The sequence below is a fragment of the Saccopteryx leptura genome, chromosome 10, assembly GCF_036850995.1.
Source record: "Saccopteryx leptura isolate mSacLep1 chromosome 10, mSacLep1_pri_phased_curated, whole genome shotgun sequence".
In the NCBI taxonomy this organism is placed as follows: Eukaryota; Metazoa; Chordata; class Mammalia; order Chiroptera; family Emballonuridae; genus Saccopteryx; species Saccopteryx leptura.
The window spans coordinates 45,082,445-45,105,757 of NC_089512.1; the positions used below are offsets into that span (position 1 = coordinate 45,082,445).

At 42.2% G+C, this 23,313-nt stretch overlaps 1 protein-coding gene across 2 annotated transcripts in view; it reads left to right on the forward strand.

Annotated features, from left to right (window-relative positions):
• Positions 1–14,188: 14,188 nt before the first annotated feature.
• The window catches only part of RASA2 (RAS p21 protein activator 2), a 149,896-nt gene continuing 140,771 nt past the window's right edge, over positions 14,189–23,313 (forward strand). For both annotated transcript variants that reach the window (XM_066350484.1, XM_066350485.1), the window contains exon 1: positions 14,189–14,371. In XM_066350484.1, the coding sequence (XP_066206581.1) occupies positions 14,227–14,371 (145 nt within the window). In that variant the 5' untranslated portion in view covers positions 14,189–14,226. The remainder of the gene's footprint in view (positions 14,372–23,313) is intronic.

Genomic DNA, 23,313 nt, shown 5'->3' on the forward strand with positions numbered 1-23,313 from the left:
CCTCCTGTTGCTAAATTTGGTGCTGCTTGGGCTGTTCAGTTCCTCCTATCCACCCACAGCCAACTGTGGAGAAGAGCATGGAGGGTCCAGACGGATTTCTGAGATTTCAGTGTGGAACTGGAGAAATGGGAGACGGAAATAAGTGGTGTAAGCCACGTGGGTAGATTATAAGGAGAAAAGAATAACAATAATAATAAAGCAAGCTCCTCTTGCAAGAAGCCATGGAGAGCAGGGGGAATGAATGTGGGCAAATGCATCAGGTGGGTGTGGGAAAGGGGCCCAGAGAGATGTGGAGTGGGGGGAGCATGCCATTTTGGGGAAATAGAAGAATGGAACGGTTGAACATCTGAGGAGCGGAAAGATTACATACTTGGATCTCAGTTATATTCCTTGAGATTAAGAGTAGAATTTCTGTCAGGACTTTGCTTCTTTGAGCCCCACCCACTCAAGGTCTGAACCACATGAATCTCAGCTTTGACAGGTTTAAAAACACGGTGACCCTGCCAATATACAGGACATGCAGGGATCTCAACTAGGGGTGATCTTGCCTCCCAGAGGACATTTGGCAATGTTGAAGACGTTTTTTGATTGTCACAACTGGGAGAAGCTAGTGGCATTAAGTGGTAGAGGCCAGATATGTTGCAAAGCATCCTAAAATGCATAAGTCAGCCTCCAACAGCAAAGAATTTTTCCAGCCAAAATGTCAACAGAGCCACTGTTGAAAAATCCTGATATAGAAAAATGGAGGAAGTGGCATTTGTTCCCTTTCATCTTCTCTTCTCAAAGGCTACATGAAAAAACAAACAAACAGCTTTTTTCATTTTAAACATTTTTTCAAGTGTATGATATTAATTCTTTCTTTCTTTCTTTTTTTTTTTTTTTTTTGACAGAGAGAGAGTCAGAGAGAAGGATAGATAGGGACAGACAGGAAGGGAGAGAGATGAGAATCATCAATTTTTCGTTGTGGCACTTTAGTTGTTCATTGATTGCTTTCTCATATGTGCCTTGACTATGGGGCTAAAGCAGACTGAGTAACCCCTTGCTCAAGCCAGCGACCTTGTCCTCAAGCTGGTGAGCTTTTGCTCAAACCAGATGAACCCACGCTCAAGCCAGCGACCTCGGGGTTTAAACCTGGGTCCTCTGCATCCCAGTCTGATGCTCTCTCCACTGCGCCACTGCCTGGTCAGCTGATATTAACTTTTAAACAACACTAAATGTGTGTGTGTGTGTGTGTGTGTGTGTGTGTAGTAATATTAGCTAAATAGAATGTGGGTTCCTAAAAACCTCTAAGTTGGGAGAGCTACTATTTAAGAATTCCAGGCCCTGTGGAAAAGTAGAGTTTAATACAGAAGTTTCTAGAAAATTAATGAAAAGTCTTCATAAATATTTTTACACTCAATATGAAAGATATAAAACTAGTACACTGAATAAAATAGTTATTAAATTTAAGAGGTGATTATATGAGCAACCGTGGTTACTCTCCATCTTTTGCTCACTACTAGAGAATCCTCCGAATCTAGCTCTCTTTCCCTCCCAACCCTCCCAACAATTTGTTTTGTGTTGTTTCAGATCAGACATCTACAATGTTTAAGGACTGTTTGGGGTAAGGGTGTTGAAGGATCAGGATATTTTTGGCCTCCATCCAAATGCTGTATTAAATGCCTTTAGATTTTGAGCCACCTTCCTTGGCTCTCTGTCCACCAGCCCTTCCTGCTCAGTCCCCACTCCATCTCTCTGTATAGACAGCCCCAGAGGTCACTACTAGGGACCACCTTAGATGACTTTAAACAATAACTCAACAAACTAGAGGGCTTACCTTTTGATGGTTTCTTTTGATTCAATTATTTCAAATAGGCCACCAACTTAAAAAACAACAACAACATGCTGTTTCTTTTGTGGCTGTATCTCCATGTGTTTTCTCTGAAATTCAGTACTATAGAAGGAACAGTTGTATGAAATTGATGCCAAAGTCTTCAGAACTAGATAAAATACAAACTACAGTAACAAATATGCTATGCTTATCCATATTATAAAGAGTCAGGGCTTCATTCTCTCCTTACATTCCTGACCTCAGCCTCTTTCGATTGAAGGCAGCAAGGAGACACCTGAGAGAAGATAAACAATACCCTTCCCTGTAGAGGTCATTTCTGGCCTCTCCCCTTCCATTGGATCTACAACCATGCAGCCAGGATACAGGACTGGGCTGTCCCTAACTTTTACATTTCTCTGTAGGGACATACCAAGAGCAAAGACAGGACACAGGGCCTGGATAGAGCGGATAGAGCGTCAGACTGGGATGCAGAGGACCCAGGTTTAAACCCCGAGGTCGCCGGCTTGAGCGTGGGTTCATCTGGTTTGAGCAAAAGCTCACCAGCTTGAGGCCAAGGTCGCTGGCTTGAGCAAGGGGTTACTCAGTCTGCTTTAGCCCCACAGTCAAGGCACATATGAGAAAGCAATCAGAGGGAGATTGCCACCAGGCTTGGTCCTAGCACCAAGTTACAAAAGTAACTACCTTCAGTTGCCTCCATCACTTTGTCAGAAACCTATCTCCTTCCTCTTATAGCAGCAATGGTGGCCAGGGCCACCAAGTGATGAATCAAATCAACAGCATTGTCCACCAGATGATTTATGAATGAATAACCTGGACTCTAAGAGATTATTTCAGCCTGACCTGTGGTGGAGCAGTGGGTAAAAGCATTGACCTGGAACACTGAGGTCGCCGGTTTGAAACCCCAGGCTTGCCTGGTCAAGGCACATATGGGAGTTGATGCTTCCTGCTCTTCCCTCTGTTCTATCTCTTTCCTCTCTCTGTCTCTTCTCTCTCTAAAAAAAATGAATAAATTAAAAAAATGTAAAAGATAAATAAATTGTAAAAAAAAAAAAAAGATGATTTCATAGTATCAGCACATAAAATGTGCAAAAGTCAAACTTGTAACAACTAGGACCATGCTTTGGTCTAGCTGAAAACTAGGCATCTCTTTTTCTCTCTCATAACAAAAAACCTGGAGGAAAGCAGTCCAATGCAGGTGTAGAGCTTCGAAGATTTTGGGGCAAGAATTCTCTTATCCTTTTTGTCATGGTCACAAGACAGCAGTTGCATTTCTAGGCATTGTATCTATGTTCAATGAGGAAGAAGGTATGGTGGTGGCAATCTCATCTGGCCCTTTTGCCAGGAAAAGCCTTCTGGAAGCCAGAAGAGGACTCCCTCTCATGTCTCATTAGGTCACATAACCTACCAGAAGATTTCCAAGTGTGCCCTATGGTATTCCAGAAAAATATGTGCCTATTGGGGACCAAATATCCAACAGGGTTTTTGGAGTTTAGATTTTTGGGGGACAGAGGTATGGGGAATTGGCTGTAAACTGACAGTCTGTCCAACCCCCTCACCTCACTTGCCTGATTAGGTTGCAAAAGGCTGTTAAGCTGTGGTGCTGGATTGTTTATACTACTTCCCATGTTCCCTGGAAAGACTGGAGGCAAGTTTCTTCTATCCTTTGTTTGGTGTAAAGTTAAGATGATATGTATGGTGGGGGTTTTGGATTGATGATTAAACACAAGGAATTGTCTCTTGAAGCCTTTTGGATTTCTATAAAAGAAGAATATGTGGCAATATCTAAAAAAGCTTTGAACATTTTACTACAATTTTCAACATCCTATTTATGTGAATTAGGATTTTCTACCCTCAACACAATTAAGAGTAAAAGGAGAGGAATTCTTCAATGTATTGACGAGGAAATGAGAGTTTGCCTTTCAAATATATGCCCAAACATTGAAGAAATCACTAGGACACATCAGGCTCATGTTTCTCATAAACACAAGAATGAAAAACCTTAACACATTCATACCGGGACCTGCTAAATTTACTAAATCTTACTAAGAATGTATCTATATATATATATAAAGATAACTGTCATTTTTTTAAAATTTTTAACTCTTTTATACAAATTTTAAAAAGCATAACTCAAAAAATGTAACATAAAAATGTTTTTTAATGCCATAATAAATTTAATTTTGTCATATTTATTTTGTTTAATTACCATAAAAGCACGCTTGGACTTTATATTTTTTCTTTAATATTTGACTTAATTATTATAACATATTTCTCAGAAATTTGTATATAGTGCGCCTACAATTATTTGTAGGATTTTAAATGTGCCCCGACTTCAAAAAGTTTGAGAACCACTGCCCTAACCCTTTATAACATGTATAAGAATAGCATTTTTAGCCTGACCAAGCAGTGGCGCAATAGATAGAGCTTTGGACTGGGATGCGGAGGACCCAAGTTCAAAACCCCTTGAAACCCCAAAGTCCCTGGCCTGAGCGCGAGCTCATCTGGTTTGAGCAAGGCTCACCAGCTTGAGCCCAAGGTCGCTGGCTTGAGCAAGGGATCACTCAATCTGCGGTAGCCTCCTCCCTGGTCAAGGCACATATGAGAAAGCAATCAATGAACAACTAAAGTGCCACAATGAAAAACTGATGCTTCTCATCTCTCCCTTCCTATCTATCTATTCCTCTCTCTGTGTCTCTGTCTCTGTCACACACACACAAAAAGAATAGCATTTTTATTGTAAATTGTATTTTATCTAGTTCTGTCTAGAGATGGGAAGTACCCTCTCCGTTATATTATGTTAACCATAATATATATAAAAGTCTCCTGCTTCCAGCCTGGCATCTTCAACTAGTTGGAGGGCTGATGGGAAAAGAAATGAGAACCAGAGCAGAGAGTTGATTTTTATGAGAGACTCTGAGCCCAAGCAGTGCTGTTTGAGGGGCTTAGAATTGAGAAGAAGACTTTCCTTTTTTAAAAAATTTTTATTTATTGATTTTAGAAGGAAAAGAAGGGAGAGAGAGAGAGAGAGACAGACAGACAGACAGACAGGTACATTAATCTGTTCCTTTATGTGCCCTGACCAGAAATTGAACCGGCAACCTCTGTGCTTCAGAACAAAGCTCTAACCAATCAAGCTATCAGGCTGAGGCTGGGAGATGACCTTTCTTACCAGCTTTGCTGACACCTGGAAGCTCTGTGGGCTCTGAAGGACAATGATCTCAGTTTGGGCCTTGACGTTCTCACAGCAGGCACCGTAGAGTTGTGAGAGTCCCTCAAGCTACTTCCTGAGTAGACACAGTGACAAAGGGAAGCCAGAGCAAGAAAGGAAGAACATAACCAACCCAGCAACCCCCACTCTGTGAGTCTGACTGAGACTTGGGCACTCCTGGAAAGAAATCACTGGAGAGAGGTTGAATTATTCATGCAAGTGGGAAGTGGAGGCAAGATCAAGAACTTTAGGTTAATGATGTTAGCAGAGTCTCCTGTGTAGCCACAGGCTGATATGGTTGCCTGGAGATTAGACCATAATAATAACCATGAAAACAGCTTGCTACTTTGAAATCAGTTTTCTCAACTTCCACAACAACCCACAGAAAATGAAAGATGTTTAGCTCTATCCCACCACTAGACAACAGTTCATGAACCATGAGTTTCTGCTCCTCTTGGTATCTCTACCAAAAATGAGCTGCTTGTGACATACATCGCCCCAGCCCAAGGGGAGAATTGCAAACCTCAAACCCTGCCTCCTTCCTTTTCTCCTTCCTCATCTTATTTCTGAGGCTTTGCCTTTGCTCTGCACCTAAGCTTTCTGCAAAGCCCAGTCTCAGCCCAACATGGTTATGTGGTCTGCTCTGGTTTCCCTTGTGGGTTTTAAATTCAGAATGCTGAGTTCATTTATTAGCAGGTTCTCTGAACAGGCCATCTCATTCATTTGCTCATTCATTCATTCATTCATTCATCACTCATCAAACATTTAGTACGTGCCTTCTGTGTTCTTTTATTTTTTCTATGCACCAGAGAGGCAAAGACAAATAAAATTTTGTCCAGTCTTTGAGAAAGTTATATACAGGCCAACAAATAAGAATGGTAAATACATTATGAACTTTCCCACGAATGTCTACGCTGGGTACTATAAAGACACAAAGGAAGAAGAGGCCAGATGTATGGGGCAAATCAGGAGGTAAATCTCAGATATTACATATATTGAAATATTTTCAGTTGAACTTACTATTGAAATATAAGTAGATATGTTGGTATGGTGGTCAAAATTGGCAGTCTACTCCATGGCTATCGGTTTCTTTTCTTTCATAAGAGAACATGGTTTGGTTCAGCTCTCAGGTCTCAGACAGCAATGCACTTTTGGAAGGAGAATCCATTTCAGATACCAGGACTATTGATCAGACTAAGACAATTATACATTCATAATGATTGTGAGTGAGATTTATGGAGAATATACCTGGTCAGGGTGGGAAGGAGCATTAGGGGAGGGGAGTGACTTCTAGGAAAAACTCTCTGAGAAGGGTTTCCTCCCTGATTTAAAAAACAAACAAACAAAGAAAAGCAATAGAATAAAATGTTTCTACCTGCCATTGGATGTTAAGATGTTTAGGGCTTCAACAAATATCTTGTGACTGTGAGGCCAAAGTCAAAAGAATTGCATAGAAGCTAACCCAGAGCCTTGCCATCATTGAGTCAATGAATCATCTCTGTGGCTATGTACTTAAGGACATTTATTCCCCCCAAGTTTTTATTGTGGTAAAATATATATAACATAAAGTGCTCTTTTTGAACACTTTTAGGTACTATTCAGTGGCATTAACTCCTTTTATATTGTTGTGCAGCCATTACCACCATCCATTTCCAGAACATTCGTCTTACAAAACCGAAATTCTATACCCATCAAACATAACTCTCCAGTCCTCTCCTCCCTTAGCCTTTGGCAACCACCATTCTACTCTCTGTCTCTAGGATTTTGGCTACTCTAGGGACTGCATATGAGTAGAATCACATTTATATATATTTGTCTTTTGTGACGGACTTATTTCACTTAGCATAATGTCATCAAGATTCATCAGTGCAATATAGCATGTGAGGATTACCTTCCTTTTTAAAGCTGCATAATATTTTGTCATGTGTATACCACCTTTTGCTTACATCATTCATCTGTCAGTGAACACTTGGATTACTTCTACCTTTTGATGATTGTGAATAGTGCTGCTATAAACACGGTGTAAAAATCTCTTTGGACTGTGTTTTCAATTATTTTGGGTATGTACTCTGAAGTAGAATTGCTAAATCATACAGTAATTCTATTTTTAATTTACAGGACCTGTAAGGCCTTCTTTTTTTATGGACAAATTAAACTGTACTTGTTTATGCCATGTTTGACAGCTTTTCTGTTACTTGCAGCCAAATACCTCCTACGTGGTCTTATGGGAGCTAAAGTGGGCAGGGGATCTTGGACAAAGGGAGGGGTTGGTGTACAGTATATCTGCATATAGCCACCTTGCACATTTAGGGAACTAACTGCAGAGCTAGACATATCAGCACATAAAGCGTAAGCATGTATCTGTTATAGCTGACCCTGAAACAACAGACCCTTCCTTAGCTGGTTTAAGCAGGAAAGTGATGCATTACATGTATTGGGTAAATAAGAATCTTTTAGAGGGTTAGAAAGTCAAACTGGAAAGTTTTTCACCCAAACACAACACCCAAGTCACACATCTGGTCACACAGCACTGCAGTTTGCACAAGATAAAGTGGCCGAGGCCTCAACCTCTCCAACCTGAGGTCTTTGTGCTATGCCTTGCCACCTTCAACAGCGATGTCTTCTTTTTTCTCATATTTCTCATATTCTCCTCTGAATTAAAATCTCTCATGGCTGTATCTCCCTGAGGGAAACTGAGACACACGTATGCATCCCAGCTACAAGAGACTTTGACCTTGAGAAGGCTGAGCATAGTGTTCTGAGTCTCATTAAAATTCAGTTGGAAAAAGTGTCGTGATTGATTGACAGTGTGTGCCATGGTTTTTATGGGAGCTTGTTATGGACCGAATGTATGTACCCCCCTCAAATTCACATGTTGAAGTCCTAATTTCCAGTGAGGCTGTATTTGGAGATGGGGCCTTTAAAGAATCAAGGTTAAATGAGTCATAAGAGAGGGGTCCTGACCCAGTAGGATTAGTGTCTTTATACCAAGCGATACCAGAGAGCTTGTTCTCACTCTCCATGCGCATGCATCAAAGAAGGGCCATGCAAAAATGTACAGAGAGAGGGTTCCATCTGAAAGCCAGGAAGAGAGCTTTCACCAGAAACTGAATTCGCCAGACCTTGATCTTGAAGCCAGCAGCTTTGGCAAGATAAGAAGGACCCCAGGAAAAAGGCAAGAATTTAATCTTATCCTCCCACCCTCACCCTACCGCCACCTCCTTGTAAACCTCCTTACCTGGGGAAGATATGAATCAGGGGAAAGGAGATGCTTTTAATTTGAAATAAGAAGTTTTGATTATTACTCTGCACTGGACACTTACATTATTGACATGAGTGTCCTGTGTGAGACTTCATCCAGGGTGGGTAAAAGATTTAGTCCCAGAGCAGGGAGAAGAGAATATGGAGGGGGAAATAAAATTGTTTTGTACCCACAGAATTCTACTTGTGGAATAAAATGGCTAGCACAGGTATTGCTGGCTTTTCTTCTCCCTCCTCCTCCTCCTCCTCCTCCTCCTCCTCCTCCTAACTGTCCTGTTCCTTCAGTCCCATCCTTCTGGACACCTTTTTGTCCAGGCACCACTGAGCCCTTCTCAACTCAAGCAGATTCTCCTGTGGCTCTCTTCTGGAGCCCGCTCTTCCCCTTTGTTACTAAATCCCCAACCAGCCTTTTCACCCCCAAAATTCCATGAGCACTGCTCAGAAGTTGCTCTCGCCATCAGGAATGACTTCCTCTTAGGACCAGGCTCGCCCAAACCCTTACCACTGGGAAAACTACCCGTTAGGGGATGCCTCTTCCGAGGATGGCATTGGAGTGTGCATTGGAGTAGCGTGAATGTGTGTGTCTGCTGCAGTCAGACTACATCAGGCCCAATCCCAGATGTCCTGCTTATGGGCTGCCTGACCTGCCTTCTTACCTGTCTATGCCCAGAGACATCCTCTATAAAAGGGTAATAACAACAATAAACAATAATAATATCATCCATGTATTTGTCCACATAAAGAGTCTGACCCAGAGTAAGCACTCAGTACATGGCACTATTAGTTCCTGTGCTTGGCCAGAGGGTAGAGGTACTTTGCAGAGAAGTTCTCCTTGGATTTGCATTGTTGAATCTCCTCCTTATTGATTTTTTCCCCACCTTGAATTTTGCTGTAAGAGGGGGCTTTGGGCCAACTCTGTAGTCAGTTTCTTTCTAGTTCTACCCAAGTCTCCTTTCTCCTTCCTCAGAGTTTGGAAGAACACAAGGGCACTATGTACCCAGTCACTATTCCACTATCTTCCTACAGCACTGGGTGGGGGTGGGGGGAGAGTCTGAGAGGTGCCACACTGATCTCCAACCTATCATGAGTATAGCCAGCTAGGCCTCCAGCCCCGTCCTTTGCTGACAGATGGAGGTGCAAACTAATTGTGTGTCACCAGGTGAGTGACATGGTTCTCAGCCTCAGGAGACCTTAGCTATGTCTTTCGATTATGAAAATCAGCTGGGCCCTGGCCTGAGGTCCTCTGGTCTGGTTCTTTCCAACTGAATGGAACATTTCTCCAGGTTTCATAATGAATGGTCAAATCTGCCCGGACAGATAGAGACATTCCTTGAGTATAGAGGAATGAAGGAGATGAAACAAGTGCATTTTTGCCCAACTTTCCAGTTTTCTTTTCAGACCTGTTGTTTTACCAGTCTAAAATGATAAGAAAAGTGCAGTGAAGGTGGAGTGGATATGGCATCAAGTTCAAAAGTAGGGAGGCTCAGGCCCTGGCCGGTTGGCTCAGTGGTAGAGCGTCGGCCTGGCGTGCAGGAGTCCCGGGTTCGATTCCCGGCCAGGGCACACAGGAGAAGCGCTCATCTGCTTCTCCACCCCTCCCCCTATCCTTCCTCTCTGTCTCTCTCTTCCCTTTCTGCAGCCAAGGCTCCACTGGAGCAAAGTTTGCCCGGGTGCTGAGGATGGCTCTGTGGCCTCTGCCTCAGGCGCTAGAATGGCTCTGATTGCGGCAGAGCATCGCCCCCTGGTGGGCATGCCGGGTGGATGCCAGTCGGGAGCATGTGGGAGTCTGTCTGACTGCCTCCCTGTTTCCAGCTTCAGAAAAATACAAAAAAATAAAAATAAATAAATAAATTAGGGAGGCTCAGAAACAGCTGAAGTCAGACTGACCTAAGAGCATAGACTGTCCCATGCTCTAACATTCAAGCCTTTACCATCCTCCTCCAGGCACTGAGCAAATTTGAAAATATTTTTAATGCTTCTGAGCAGTGCTCATGGAATTTTGGGGGTGAAAAGGCTGGTTGGGGATTTAGTAACAAAGGGGAGGAGGAACTGGAAGCTTTAGGATAAAAACTTGCCATATTTTGGGGCATACCCTTGTTATGGCTCAACCTGATCTAAAGGTCAAATGTTAAAAATATATTTTTTTAATATTCTGAGTATTTAAATTCACCTTTCATCACTCTAACTTTGTAAAAAAAAAATTCTGATTGGTTTAGAGGTTGTTTGTACAATGTAACTGATTAACTAATGCTTAATATACAAACAGTACTTGATGAGATGATTGGGGAGATCAAATCATCAATGACCAAAAGAACTTGTCTTCCTACCAGTCCACTAGGACTGGTAGGAAGACAGTCCAATTTTAGTCCAATTTTAACTAAACAGTATCATAATTCTGCTCATGAGTCTACAGCCTTATGAAAATGACCTCCATTTAAAAACTAAAAAGCAAGCACATTTTTCTTCTCCTGACTCACCAGAATAAAGGTAATAAATAACTCAGGACCAGGAGATACCCCTTTTATTGCCATGTTAGAGGTTGATGGGTGCTGATTCAAAACAAGGCTGTGTAACTAACAAGTTCTGGAACTAGTTTTTGGCTGTTGGACATATTCTTAAGAGGCATTGTAGTTTTCCTATCTCATCCACCATGAAGCAAGCCAATTTATGGGTGAAAATAACTGAATGGGTTAAAAACCGGTGAAGAAAGAGGAAAGGACATAGTAGTGAATGATTGATTGCTCATCAGAGCAGAAGGGGTAGAGATAGGGGAGATGGTCTTTAAACACATTCATTAATAATTTGAGGAAGGAAATGAAGTGCAAGTTTGTACATGATGCAATATTGTTCCAGTTACTAAACATCATGAAGAAAGGAGAGGAACTCTAGATGAATTTCAAACACAATGCAAGGGCAATAAAGGCAGGGAGGTATAACAGCCTTCTTGTAATTGTGCTGTGAGTAAATCTTATTAGTCTTTATAAAATTTTATATCCCAAATATTTTACACTAAGGAAATACTGACTCTGCTAAAGATCTCTGCTAAAGGTCTCTGCCAAGCAGGCCAGTATCAGTAAAAGAATAATAATGTCCTTAAGTGTTTATTCAGAGTTAGAGTAATTAGGAATGGCTTTGGATGAAGAAAAAAGGGATTTTCTGGGTTTTAGTAAAACATTATCATAATTCTGAAATTTGTAATAGGAAGATCGCTTAAGAGAAAAAAAAGTGGAGGGTCACTTCATGTAAAGTTGTTTTCATATCTTCAATAACAATTTAGTAATAGAGTTATGGACTGAGGGTTAAACTAGCGAAAAAGAAGAGAAACTAGGAGAATTTGGTACAGATATTGATATTTTAAAAATGGGAAGAAAGCTTTATAAACTAGCTTTTAATTTCAAATTATAGGTCTGTGGTGGCTCAATGGATAAAGTGTCAAGCTGGAACACTGAGGGGGCTGGGCTTGCCTAGTCAAGGCACATACGACAAGCAAACAATGAACAACTGATGTTAAGTGGTTATGAGTTGATCCTTCTCACTTCTCTACCCCTCTTTCTCCTCTCTCTGTAAAATCAATAGATAAAATCTTTAAAAATAATTTTAAATTTTAGAATGTTATTAAAGCTTCCCATTCCTATTTTAATCATTTGGACAGGTGTGATAATGAATAATAAATACAAATCAGAATTTTCAAAACAGGAAAACTTCTGCAGAGTGGAAGAAGCAAGTGAGCAAATATGATTCCATCCACTTATTCAACAAATATTTATTGAGGGAGTTAAAAACATAAATCTAGGAGAAGAAATAAACGGGTACACACATATATAATACTATGTAGAAAGTGATCAATGCCACAGAAAGGTACAAATGCGAACCTCTGTTTATGAGAGTAAGAGATAGATGGCTGAGGCAGCATTTGGCCGGCAGGAAAAGGTCAACCCTAACAGAGTCAGGCTGGTGGGGAAAGTGATTCAGTGTGGCTGGTGGTAAGAAGAGTTAGGTAGGCTGGGTCCAGTTCCAACACTGGACATTTGCTTTAGGAATTTTAACTTTATTCTGCTTGCTGGCTGGCTGACGGGATAAATCAAACCATTGATGTTTTTCTGAGCTGATAAGTGACAAACTCCAATTTTTGCTTTAGGAAGATTAAGTGATGTGTAGGAGGAATGAGACAGATAGGAGACCTATTAGAAGAGTTCCAGTCAAGAGAATGAGGTGATGTTTACTGAGTTAATCCTACTACGTGCCCAGCATTCCACTAGATGCTCCATATACACACTCTCAATAATTATTTAATCCTGATAATAATCCTTTGAAGAAGGAAGAGTAAGTATAGCATTCGCATTTTACTATTAAAAACAGGTTCAGAAAGGTCGAGTAACTTGCCCAAATGTCACAGATATAAAAATGGTAGAGTTAGGCTCCAACCCACATCTGCCTGTCTCATACAATCATTCATATCTTTTTAAAAACAAAAACCAAACACTATAATCTGTCAATACTATTCAAATGACAATTATTTTAACAAGAACAATAACAGAAAATGGAAAGGAAGGGAAGGGGGGAGAAAAGATTTTGGTACAACCAAAAGAATGTGACAACTGAAACCAGTATGGTTTCAAGGGATTTAAAAAAACAAAGTTTTTAGCCCAGACAACAGAATACGGCTGTGAACTCAGTTTTGGAAAGAAAAATAGAAAATCAAGTTTGGAACTTATTGTTTGAAATGACAGGAAAACACCCACTTAAGAGCAGGTAAGTTTACTTTCTCCAAGTGTAAAAATCACAGAGGTTACCAGCCACACACCCCAAACTGCAAGTGTCACTCTTTAGTGACAGACATACACCGAGGGCCGGGCTCTCTTCAGCTTCACCATTGTGTAGTCTCTGAGGTTATCACTAAGTCTGAGCCTCAAAAAATATTTGTTGACAGATGGACTGATTCCTATTGTCGCCCTGAAAAACAACTACCCTGCCCTATTAAGTCACAGTTTCTTCCTTCTTAGGGCAATGCAGAGAACAGCCTCAAGACCAGGAAATCATCGCCCTCATCACATACCAGGGCATTATTCATGCAGTTTACTCACTGTAAAGAGCTCCCTTGACATAAAGCTAACAACTAGTCAAAGATTGATAAATTTCCTCGTGTCAATCAACTTTTTAACAAGCCCACTTATGGGGGTGGTGGTGAAGGATTAGTGGGAGACCCAACCCTTCTTTGCTCTGTTTCTGAAATACACAAGTGGTGGGGCTTCAGAATTTCTCTGCGGTAGGGTGTCAGGCACAGCAGTCGCTGTGATTGGGGACTATGGTCCTTTTTATGCACCAGTTGTTGCAAAGCAGTGTTCTTACTTAAAAATGAGGACTTGTGTGTAGTGTGTGGCTTGAGGATAGGATACAAATGGATATAATTGAAGGAATCTCTAATGCACTCTTAGCCCCTTTGGAATAAGAGAGTTTTGAGGTCCACTCAATTATCAAGCTCCATTCTATTCCATAGGCACTTTCCTTGAGTGCTAGGAGATAGGGAAGTCGGCCGGTGCAGATAGCCCAATTCCCAGGAGGACTTGGGGACTTCCGAAGGGCCGCGATTTTCTCTAAGTGGGTTTCCAGACCGGTCAGAGCCACGTCTTGGAGCCTCACTTGGCTAGCGCCGGGGCTTTATGGGGCAAAGAGAAGGCAAGCCAGGAGTTCGGTTCCCGCGGGGGCGGCGGCCCGGGCTCGGGACAGCGGCCCGGGCTCAGGACAGGGGAGCGCCGACAGTGCGGACCCGGGTGGGGCGGGCGGGGCCGCGGCCGGGCGGGGCGGGGCGAGCCGAGCCGAGGCTGGGGGCGGGGCCAGGCGCGCAGTTCGCCTCGCCTCGCCCGCCGGGCTCCGCCTCGCCGGGCTACGCAGGCGGCGGGGCTGCGGCACGGGCCGGGGCAGCACCATGGCGGCAGCGGCGGCGGCGGCGACTCCAGATGCTGCGGCGGTTTCTTCCGAGGCGCCGGCGGTACCTGCGACGGCAGAGCCCGAAGCTGCCGACGAGGACAATCGCGAGGTCCGAGTGCTGCAGAGTCTGCGGGGCAAGATCTGTAAGCGGCGGCCGGGCTGACGGGATCCACCCAGCGGCGGCGGCGGCCGCGGGGCTGAGGGGGCGGCGGGCGCGCGGGGGTGTCGGCGCGAGCGGCGCCGGGGTCGCGGGGCTGAGAGGGGGCCTGGCCCAGGGCCGGACGAGCGGCGCGGGGAGGGCGGGCACGGGCGAGGCTGGAAGGGGGGTGTGTTGGGGGAGGCGTCGCCCGGACGGGGCGGCGTGGGCTGGGCTGCCCCTGTCCGGAGAGAGTGGAGAGCCGAGAATTTGTCGCGAGGGAGCCGCCTGGGCTGCGTCGGCGTGAGGAGCTCAGCTTGGGGGAGCGTCCGGGGCGCGGGGACGCCCCAGCTTGGGGCGCGGCCGGGGGCGCGGGCCGGGGGCGTGAGGCGCTTCCGGCCGCCCTGAGACGCAGGCCTGCGGGCGGCTGCGGGAGCCCGGGAGCAGCCCGGAGGTGGGAGCCGGGCGGTAATTACCGGGAGGCGCGGCCGGAGGAGGAGGGCGGGGAACTGGGGCTGGCCTGAGGGGAGGGGGCTGCTGTTTCCTGGGCTCCCGAGGCTGGGCGAGGCTGAAAACGGCGCCCTGGTCTGAAGGAAACAGGCCGCCGTGGGACTCGAGTGGCCGCTGCACTGTGTTCGGGAGGGGAGCGGGGCTGGACACCTGTACTCGCCTCAACTCGCTGCGGCGGGGACTTGAATCGAGAGACAGCGTGACTGACAGTGAATTCAGGCAGGATGTAGTGGCTTCCTGTGAACAGGTCTCAAAACACAGTCATCCAGCCAGAACTTAACCCACTTAATTCATTTCCTTCTCATGCATTTAATTGTTACTTTTGTGAACGAGTCACCCTAGTTGACTTAATACAGATTTTTTTGCTTGGAGGCTCTAAGCATTAAGAACCATTTGAGTCCAATCATTTGGACTTTTATTTCGGGAGGGGAGCGAGGGACCCTTTGTCGTCAGATTGCCTTTTTTTTTTCCACAGTAATTTATTCAGAGGAAATATATACTTTTTTTCTATTTGTAAGATATATCATTATAACTTACTTTTGCTTCTGACAAATACTAGTTTTATTTTCTTTATTCAGTGTCCTCAGACTGGAACGTGTTTCATGTTTCATGTAAATAACCCTTAGTTATAAGTACTTTTTTATTTTGTATGAAGAAAATTGAATTGCATTAAAATGGCTAACAACGCTGTTTTTTTTTCTAAGAATATAAAAGTTTCCTCTTTCTGACTAGTGATGTTATTGAGCTTGGATTCTCCCACTTTCCTCTTCAAGTTGCTCTCTCTTTCAAGTATTTGGGATTTTATTAAACCTCAGAAGCAGATATGTTAAAGTTCTTTTACCTTTTTATTCCCTGAAGTAGTTCTCAGGCTCTTAAGAGAATACAGTTTGTTTGTTTTTTTGTTTGTTTTTTTTGTATTTTTCTGAAGCTGGAAACGGGGAAAGACAGACAGACTCCCGCATGAGCCCAACGGGGATCTACCCGGCACGCCCACCAGGGGGCGACGCTCTGCCCACCAGGGGGCGTCGCTCTGTTGCGACCAGAGCCACTCTAGCACCTGGGGCAGAGGCCAAGGAGCCATCCCCAGCGCCCGGGCCATCTTTGCTCTGATGGAGCCTCGGCTGCGGGAGGGGAAGAAAGAGACAGAGAGGAAGGAGAGGGGGAGGGTGGAGAAGCAGATGGGCGCTTCTCCTGTGTGCCCTGGCCGGGAATCGAACCCGAGACTGCCAGGCCGACGCTCTACCACTGAGCCAACCGGCCAGGGCCCGAGAATACAGTTCTTAAAACCTGGAAAATGACACCAGAAAAGTAGATTTTGTTTGTATCTAACTTCCTAGCATCGAAGTTAATTAACCTTATAGGGTATAAGATCTTTTAAGAATTCAGATTGTCTTATACTTAATATTTGCATATATCTAATTTAATATTTGGGAAAATTATAAATAAATATACTAGCGTTTCTCCCTAATTTTACAAATTTTTTGCAACTTTACGCTTTAGTGTCACTTGATGATAGAGAACACTGGAGCCTCACTGATTTACATAGCTGCTGGTTGCACCATGGAACTTCATACACACACGTCTTGGAATTGAGGATTAAGATTGGGTTGTTTCCAGAAGAATTTAGCTGCCGTGCACTTTTACCTGCTCCATGGCAAAGATATCATAGTAAGCGATATCTCTGTAAGGGAGAGTAGGGCCAACAAATAAGAAAACACAACTTTGCAGGCGTCCCCAAAGGACAGCCCGTGCATGCGGCCCCCTGAGGCCATTTATCCTCCCCCCTTTACCCCCCCCACTTCCGGAAGGGTCACCTCTTTCATTGGTGGTCAGTGAGAGGAGCACTGTATGTGGTGGCCCTCCAACCATCTGGGGGACAGTGAACTGGCCCCCTGTGTAAAAAGTATGGGGACCCCTGGGAGCAACCCCACTCCCCACAAGTGGAGACTGATCGTCCAGTTGCTGGGAATGGTATTATCGCTTTAACCATAGATGACATATTACACTTGTTATCTCAATCGTTTTCTTGGTTTTTTAATTGCTCAGCTTATAGGTCAGATCATAGTGTCTGCTTCATAGAAATAAATATATTTAGGATATTTCTATATGAAACTTCTCCATTTCTTTGCCCTCCTTTTAGCTAGTGTAATTCAGAGTTGGTTGACCTTCAGAACACTGTGAAGAGATGCTGTTTTCTGTTTCTCTGAAACTGACATGTGGGTTTTGCATGGTGGGGGCTGGGGGCTGGGAAATTCATTACCAGGTGCTAAAGTCACAAACAGAATGAAGGTGGTTGTGACACTGAAGATACTAAGCAGCATGTCAGCTTTCCTTTTCATCATACTGGGAGACCTTGGAGGAAAGCCTGATAGTACCCACTAGCCTGGAGATGTGCTGGCACATTCTAAACTGCTGATTGCAAATCCCTGATCTGGAGAATTAGAGATCCACAGGACTGAAAGGGCGCCTGAAAGGAAATATCCATTTTCCTAAACTGTGGTAGGACCCTTCAACTCCAAATCATACCAGCAAAAAAGTGAGGGTGTGTGTGTGTGTGTGTGTGTGTGTGTGTGTATAAAATCAATACATATAGCCTGACGGGGCGGTGGCACAGTGGTTAGAACATTGAACTGGGGTGTGGAGGATCCAGGTTTGAGACCACAAGGTCACCAGCTTGAGTGCGGGCTCATCTGGTTTGAGCAAAGCTCACCAGCCTGGACCTAAGGTCGCTGCAAGGGGTTACTCGGTCTGCTGAAGGCCCACGGTCAAGGCACATATGAGAAAGCAATCAATGAACAACTAAGGTGTCACAATGAAAAACCGATAATTGATGCTTCTCATCTCTCTTTGTTCCTGCCTGTCTGTCCCTATCTGTCCCCCTCTCTGTGTCTGTAAGAAAAAAAAGAGCCCATATATAATTTATTTATTTATTTATTAAGAGGAAGACAGGAAGGGATAGTGATGAGAAGCATCAACTCGCAGTTGTGTCATTTTAGTTGTTCGTTGTGTGTTTCTCATACATGCCTCGACGGAGGAGGGGAGCCATTGACCCCTTGTTCAAGCCAGCAACTTTGGCCTTCAAGCCAGCAACCTTTGGACTCAAGCCAGCAGCAATGTGATCGTATTGCTGATACCACAAAATGACCTATGCTCAAGCTGGCAAGACTGCACTCAGACCAGCTACCTCAGGGCTTCAAACCTGGGACTTCATCGTCCCAGGTTGACACTCTTATCTACTGTGCCACCACAAGTCAGACTTGATTTATATATCTTTAAAATTTAAGAGAAAATAGTCCACAGCCTTTTTAGGGGTTTTATTCCAGTATTTATTAATTTTCTCATATACTTTACAAAGTGAAATACCAGGTTGACAGATCGAAAAAGCATTTTGTGGTGGTTAGTTTCAAATAATCAGACATTAGCGATTCCAGTGTTGCTGACAATATTTTGTCTTACCTGCTGATTCCACATTCTCTGAGGTCCTTTTAGTGCCCTATGAAACCATGGCAGTTCCAAATGGTCTGCTCCATTAATATTCAAGAGACAGGTTTGGTTGTTGAATGTCCTATAGTTGTCATGTGAACTCTTGATGAAAGAAACTAAGAGTTACTTCAGACTCCATTCTTTGGCCTGAACTTCTGTACAGTCAGTGGCAGGTACGCTACTCGACTGAGGAAATTTTGTATTGTCCTTCCCTGTTGCTCCCCCTCCAGAAAAACCGCATACAAGCAAAAGGGGATTGGGGTTTTCTCCTTTATACTTCAGGCTTCATGCTGTTATTTTATGATGTCTTTCTTTTTGTTTACTGCTTTTTGTTCAGTTTGCTCTTGTCTAATTAAATCAGATTGTTGCAGAAAGGGCCCATGCCAACTCAGGCTTGGGTTTACCTACTCAAGGAGACCAGATTTATAAGGGAGCCAAATTTGAGGATTTGTATGAAAATCGAGATGTGTGGTATAGCACTAGATCTCGGACCATAATGTATTCCAGAATTTATTTGGTCTCCCCGATGTCTTCAGATGAAGAATGACCTGGGGCTCTTTGGCAAAGCAGGATCTGGAGGGTATGCTGAGTTTAGATGCTTGGTCAGGTTAGTTACCTAGGTTTGAATTTTTACTTAATTTCCAACTTGTGTCTCTGTATTCTCATGTGTAAAATGGGGATAGCTAAAAATATCTCACAGGATTGATTTGAAGATTAAATAAATCCTATTCTCTGATTATTTCTTCTCCTCTTCCCAGAATATGGGACAGACATGGACCATCTCTTAAGAAGGAGAAAAAAGTAGGAGATAAAAGCTAATCTTTATTTGATGTTCTTATCCAACATGTACTGGCATTTTCTGGTGTGCAAAACTAATTAAAATCAGAAGACCTGTATTCTGTTTCTACATTGTTAATTATTATTCATGTGACAACTTTAGTCAGATCATTTATCTTTGAGCTTATTATCTTCCTCATCTTTAAAATGGGAATAATGCTTCATCATGCACATGTTGTTCTCTCTGTCTGGGAGAGTCTTTTTTCTTTCTTGCACCCCATATTTATGTCAGAGAACTCCTGTTCATCCTTCAAAAGCCTACTTCATGTCATGTCTCTTCTTTGGGGTACTGCCATCTCTATCCCGGAAGAGAAGGTGTTACGAGTTTGTACTGCTGGGGAATCATAATTCCTTGTCTACTTCCTTATTATATAGCACATTTCATATAACTTGTTTATTTCCCATTTAGACTGTGAGCTTTTACAAGGTAGATTCATTCTTATTTATTCTTTAAAAAATTATAAGTGTCAGCATGGTGTCTAGAAGAAAATAGGTCTTTGGAAAATCCCCTATCTCTCACTGTGTTATCCTGAGGAGGATTTTGAGATACAAGATGTGAAAGTGTTTTGTAAATTTTACAGCTAAGTAAAATAGAAGAGATTATATTGTTACTAGATGGATCTGGCAGGAAGTTCATCCCTTTCAAAATCAGTGCCAGCTGAGCTTAGATTTGAACTGTTGCCAAAGTTGCTTCATTAGAAAAAGGATTAAATTTTTCTAAGTGCTTTGATAGCTCATTATTAGAGGATTTGAGTATTGTTACCTGACTGTATTTCATAATTTTGTCATTAATTGGTCTTTAGTCTGGTAAGGAAAAGTCTCATAATCACATCTTAGACATTAAATGTTTTTATTGTCATGGCAAGTTTGAGTTTTTTGGTATTAAAATATACATCAAAACATTTTATTGACCACAAAACAGAATTGAGAGGAAGAGATTAAAAAGTTTATCCACTGAGAATTTATTATCAGATATGTGAAATGAGATAAGTTATTTAATAAATTAATAGAGGAAAAGATTTTAAAGGGTTTGTTCACTCTATGAATTCATTATTGTCAGAAATTTGAAATGAAATGAGAAGTTATTTAGAATGGAGGAAGAATCCATCTTTCAGATGGATAGAAATTAAGAGAAAGGGTTTCTTTGTAAAAGTTCACAGAGCAGTCTGCTAATCATTTGCTCTGAGGAAGATAGGAGGTAAACCTCAATGAGTTCATAGAGTTGTTTTTTTCTTTCTTTTTTTTTATTTGAACTTAGAACTCTTTGAATAGACTCTATAGTCTGTGGAAGTAATGTAGCTGAAATAAAATTATCGTTTTATCCTTTAATCATAGATGCTAATCTTATTTCCTTGTTAATGTGCTTTATGAAATTATTTGACAATAATATCAGATTACATTTTTTATCTATTAATAAAGTTCTATGCTCTTTTGAGAGTTACTAACAGTTTTGCTGTATAGCCATTGACAAATGTAAATTAATAAACTTTATATTAAGAAATTTCTGTCCTATATCTTTAGTTTTATATGTTATTTTAGTCAGCAAAAAATCCTACCTGAAATAATATACCTTTAAGATTATACCAGTACACATCTGTGAATAATAATTAACAATTTCTTCTTCTTCTTCTTCTTCTTCTTCTTCTTCTTCTTCTTCTTCTTCTTCTTTTTTTGGAAGGGAGAGACAGGAAGGAAGAGCGAGGAGAGAGGGAGGAAGAAATAGAGAAGCATCTGCTCATTGCTTCACTTAGTTGTGCATTGATTGCTTCTCATAAGTGCCTTGATTGGGGATCAGACTGGTGACCTCAGGCACAAGCCAAGCCAGCGACCCCTTGCTTAATCCAGCAACCTTGGGCTTAAGCTGGCAATTTTGGACTCAAGCTGGCGACAATGACCCCTCGCTTAAGCTGGTGACCCTGCTCTCAAGTCAGCAACTTCAGGCTTTGAACTGGTGGCCTCAGCATTCTGTGTCGATGCTCTATCTACTGTGCCCCCGCTGGTCAGGCTAATTGACAAATTTTTATTAAGAGCTTGATCTGAATGTTGTAAATGACAGAATGACTGGAAAAATCCCTGAACTTTGCTGAGCTTTTATTTTCATGTAAAATGAGAGGTTTGGATATGGTCTTTAACATCCCTTTTAGCACTAAGTCTTTGATTAGTACTTTTATTTTATTTTATTTATTTATTTATTTGTATTTTTCTGAAGTTGGAAACGGGGAGACAGTCAGACAGACTCCTGCATGTGCCTGACCGGGATCCACCTGGCATGCCCACCAGGGGGCGATGCTCTGCCCATCTGGGGTGTTGCTCTGTTGCAACCAGAGCCATTCTAGCGCCTGAGGCAGAGGCCATAGAGCCATCCTCAGTGCCCGGGCCAACCTTGCTCCAATGGAGCCTCGGTTGCGGGAGGGGAAGAGAGAGACAGAGAGGAAGGAGAGGGGGAGGGGTGGAGAAGCAGATGGGTGCTTCTCCTGTGTGCCCTGGCCGGGTATCTAACCCGGGATTCCTGCACGCCAGGCCGACGCTCTACCACTGAGCCAACCGGCCAGGGCTGATTATTGCTTTCAAACTTAAACTGTTTGCTTTAAGACAGTGCATCAGATGCTTTTACTTTAATGCTTAAATGTATTTAGTATACCTATTTTGCATAAGATGCACTATTTAAAAACTAAGATTTATTAGATCATATTGTTTGAATCCTAATTTTTTTCAGTCAGCATTAATTAATTTATTCAGCAGCACATAATATATATCTGAGTGATAGGGCGCTAGTCTATTGGATGGTGAATTGAGCCTAGCTGTGGATGGAATGAGAAAGTTTCTTACTAGTTTATCCTAAAATGTATACTAAGCAATAGTTGCCTTTAGACACCTGTATTCTAGATAATTATAGAAGTTTAGTTCTGAAAGGTAGAAAACATATCTTGTTTTGACCTCTTATCTTATAAATAAAGAAGTTGACAATAAGAGAGTCCCTGTGTTGGGCACTAGTCCACTGGTACTATCAAAGTTCTTTCTAAAATGCTATGTAGGGGGAATTCATTAGTACTAACATTGCAATTAATGTACTCTATTTAATATATGAAGATTACACTGCTTATCTAGTAATATATCCAGTAGTAATAGATTTGCATTGCACTATCGACATACTTGCATCTGTTTCTTTTTAAGAACTTTGTTAAGTGGTTAGGATTAATGATGAGACTATGAGTGTGACATAAGTGGATATTGAGCCTGGATGCTTCCCTATTTGTGTCATGCTCTAACTCAGCTGTTTTTAGTCCTGACCGTCCTTCAGCATCACTTGTGAACTTAAATTCTGACGTACAGACTCTACTCCAATCCTACACACTACCTGAGTGGTAGCAATCTGTTGTGCATGACCATTTAAAGGGGACCAAAAGAAAGTTTGGTGTGATCACAGGAAGGTTTTATTTGTAAACAGATTTATTTATTTGATTAGGTAGTGCAAATGCCTGTTATATAATTCAAAAGAATCAAAAGGGAGGGTTGAAAAGTGTTTTCTTATTTCTGTTGTCCCCTAGCCATTCCCATTCCAGAAGCATGCATTACCAGTGTTTTGTGTATCCTTATAGAGATTATTTAAATATTTACAAGCATAAATGTAGGAGTATTAATATCTCTCTCACCAGTATACAAATAATAGCAAAATATACACATTGTTTGCATCTTGTTTTTTTATACTTAACAGTAGTTTGAAGATTCATATCTATATAGGGTGCTGTCTCATTTTTAACAGCTGTATAATATTCCATCACCAAGATATATCAAAGTTTATTTAACCAGTCCCCTGTTAATGTTCATTTAGGTTGTTTCCATTTTTTTTTTTGCTATTACAAACATTACTGCAATAAATAACCTTGTAGGTATGCCATTTTTAGTATGAGTTATATGCCTATCAGTAGGATAAATTTCTAGATTTTATTAATTCAGTTGATGATTTGAATGGTATGTACATTTTTATTTGGGAAGACAGTACCAAACTGATTTTCATAGAAACTATAGCAATTGTGCTCCTACCAGCAACGTATAAACGCCTGTTTCTTTACACTCACATAGTGTATATTTTAAAACTTCTTGATCTTTCTGGTCTAT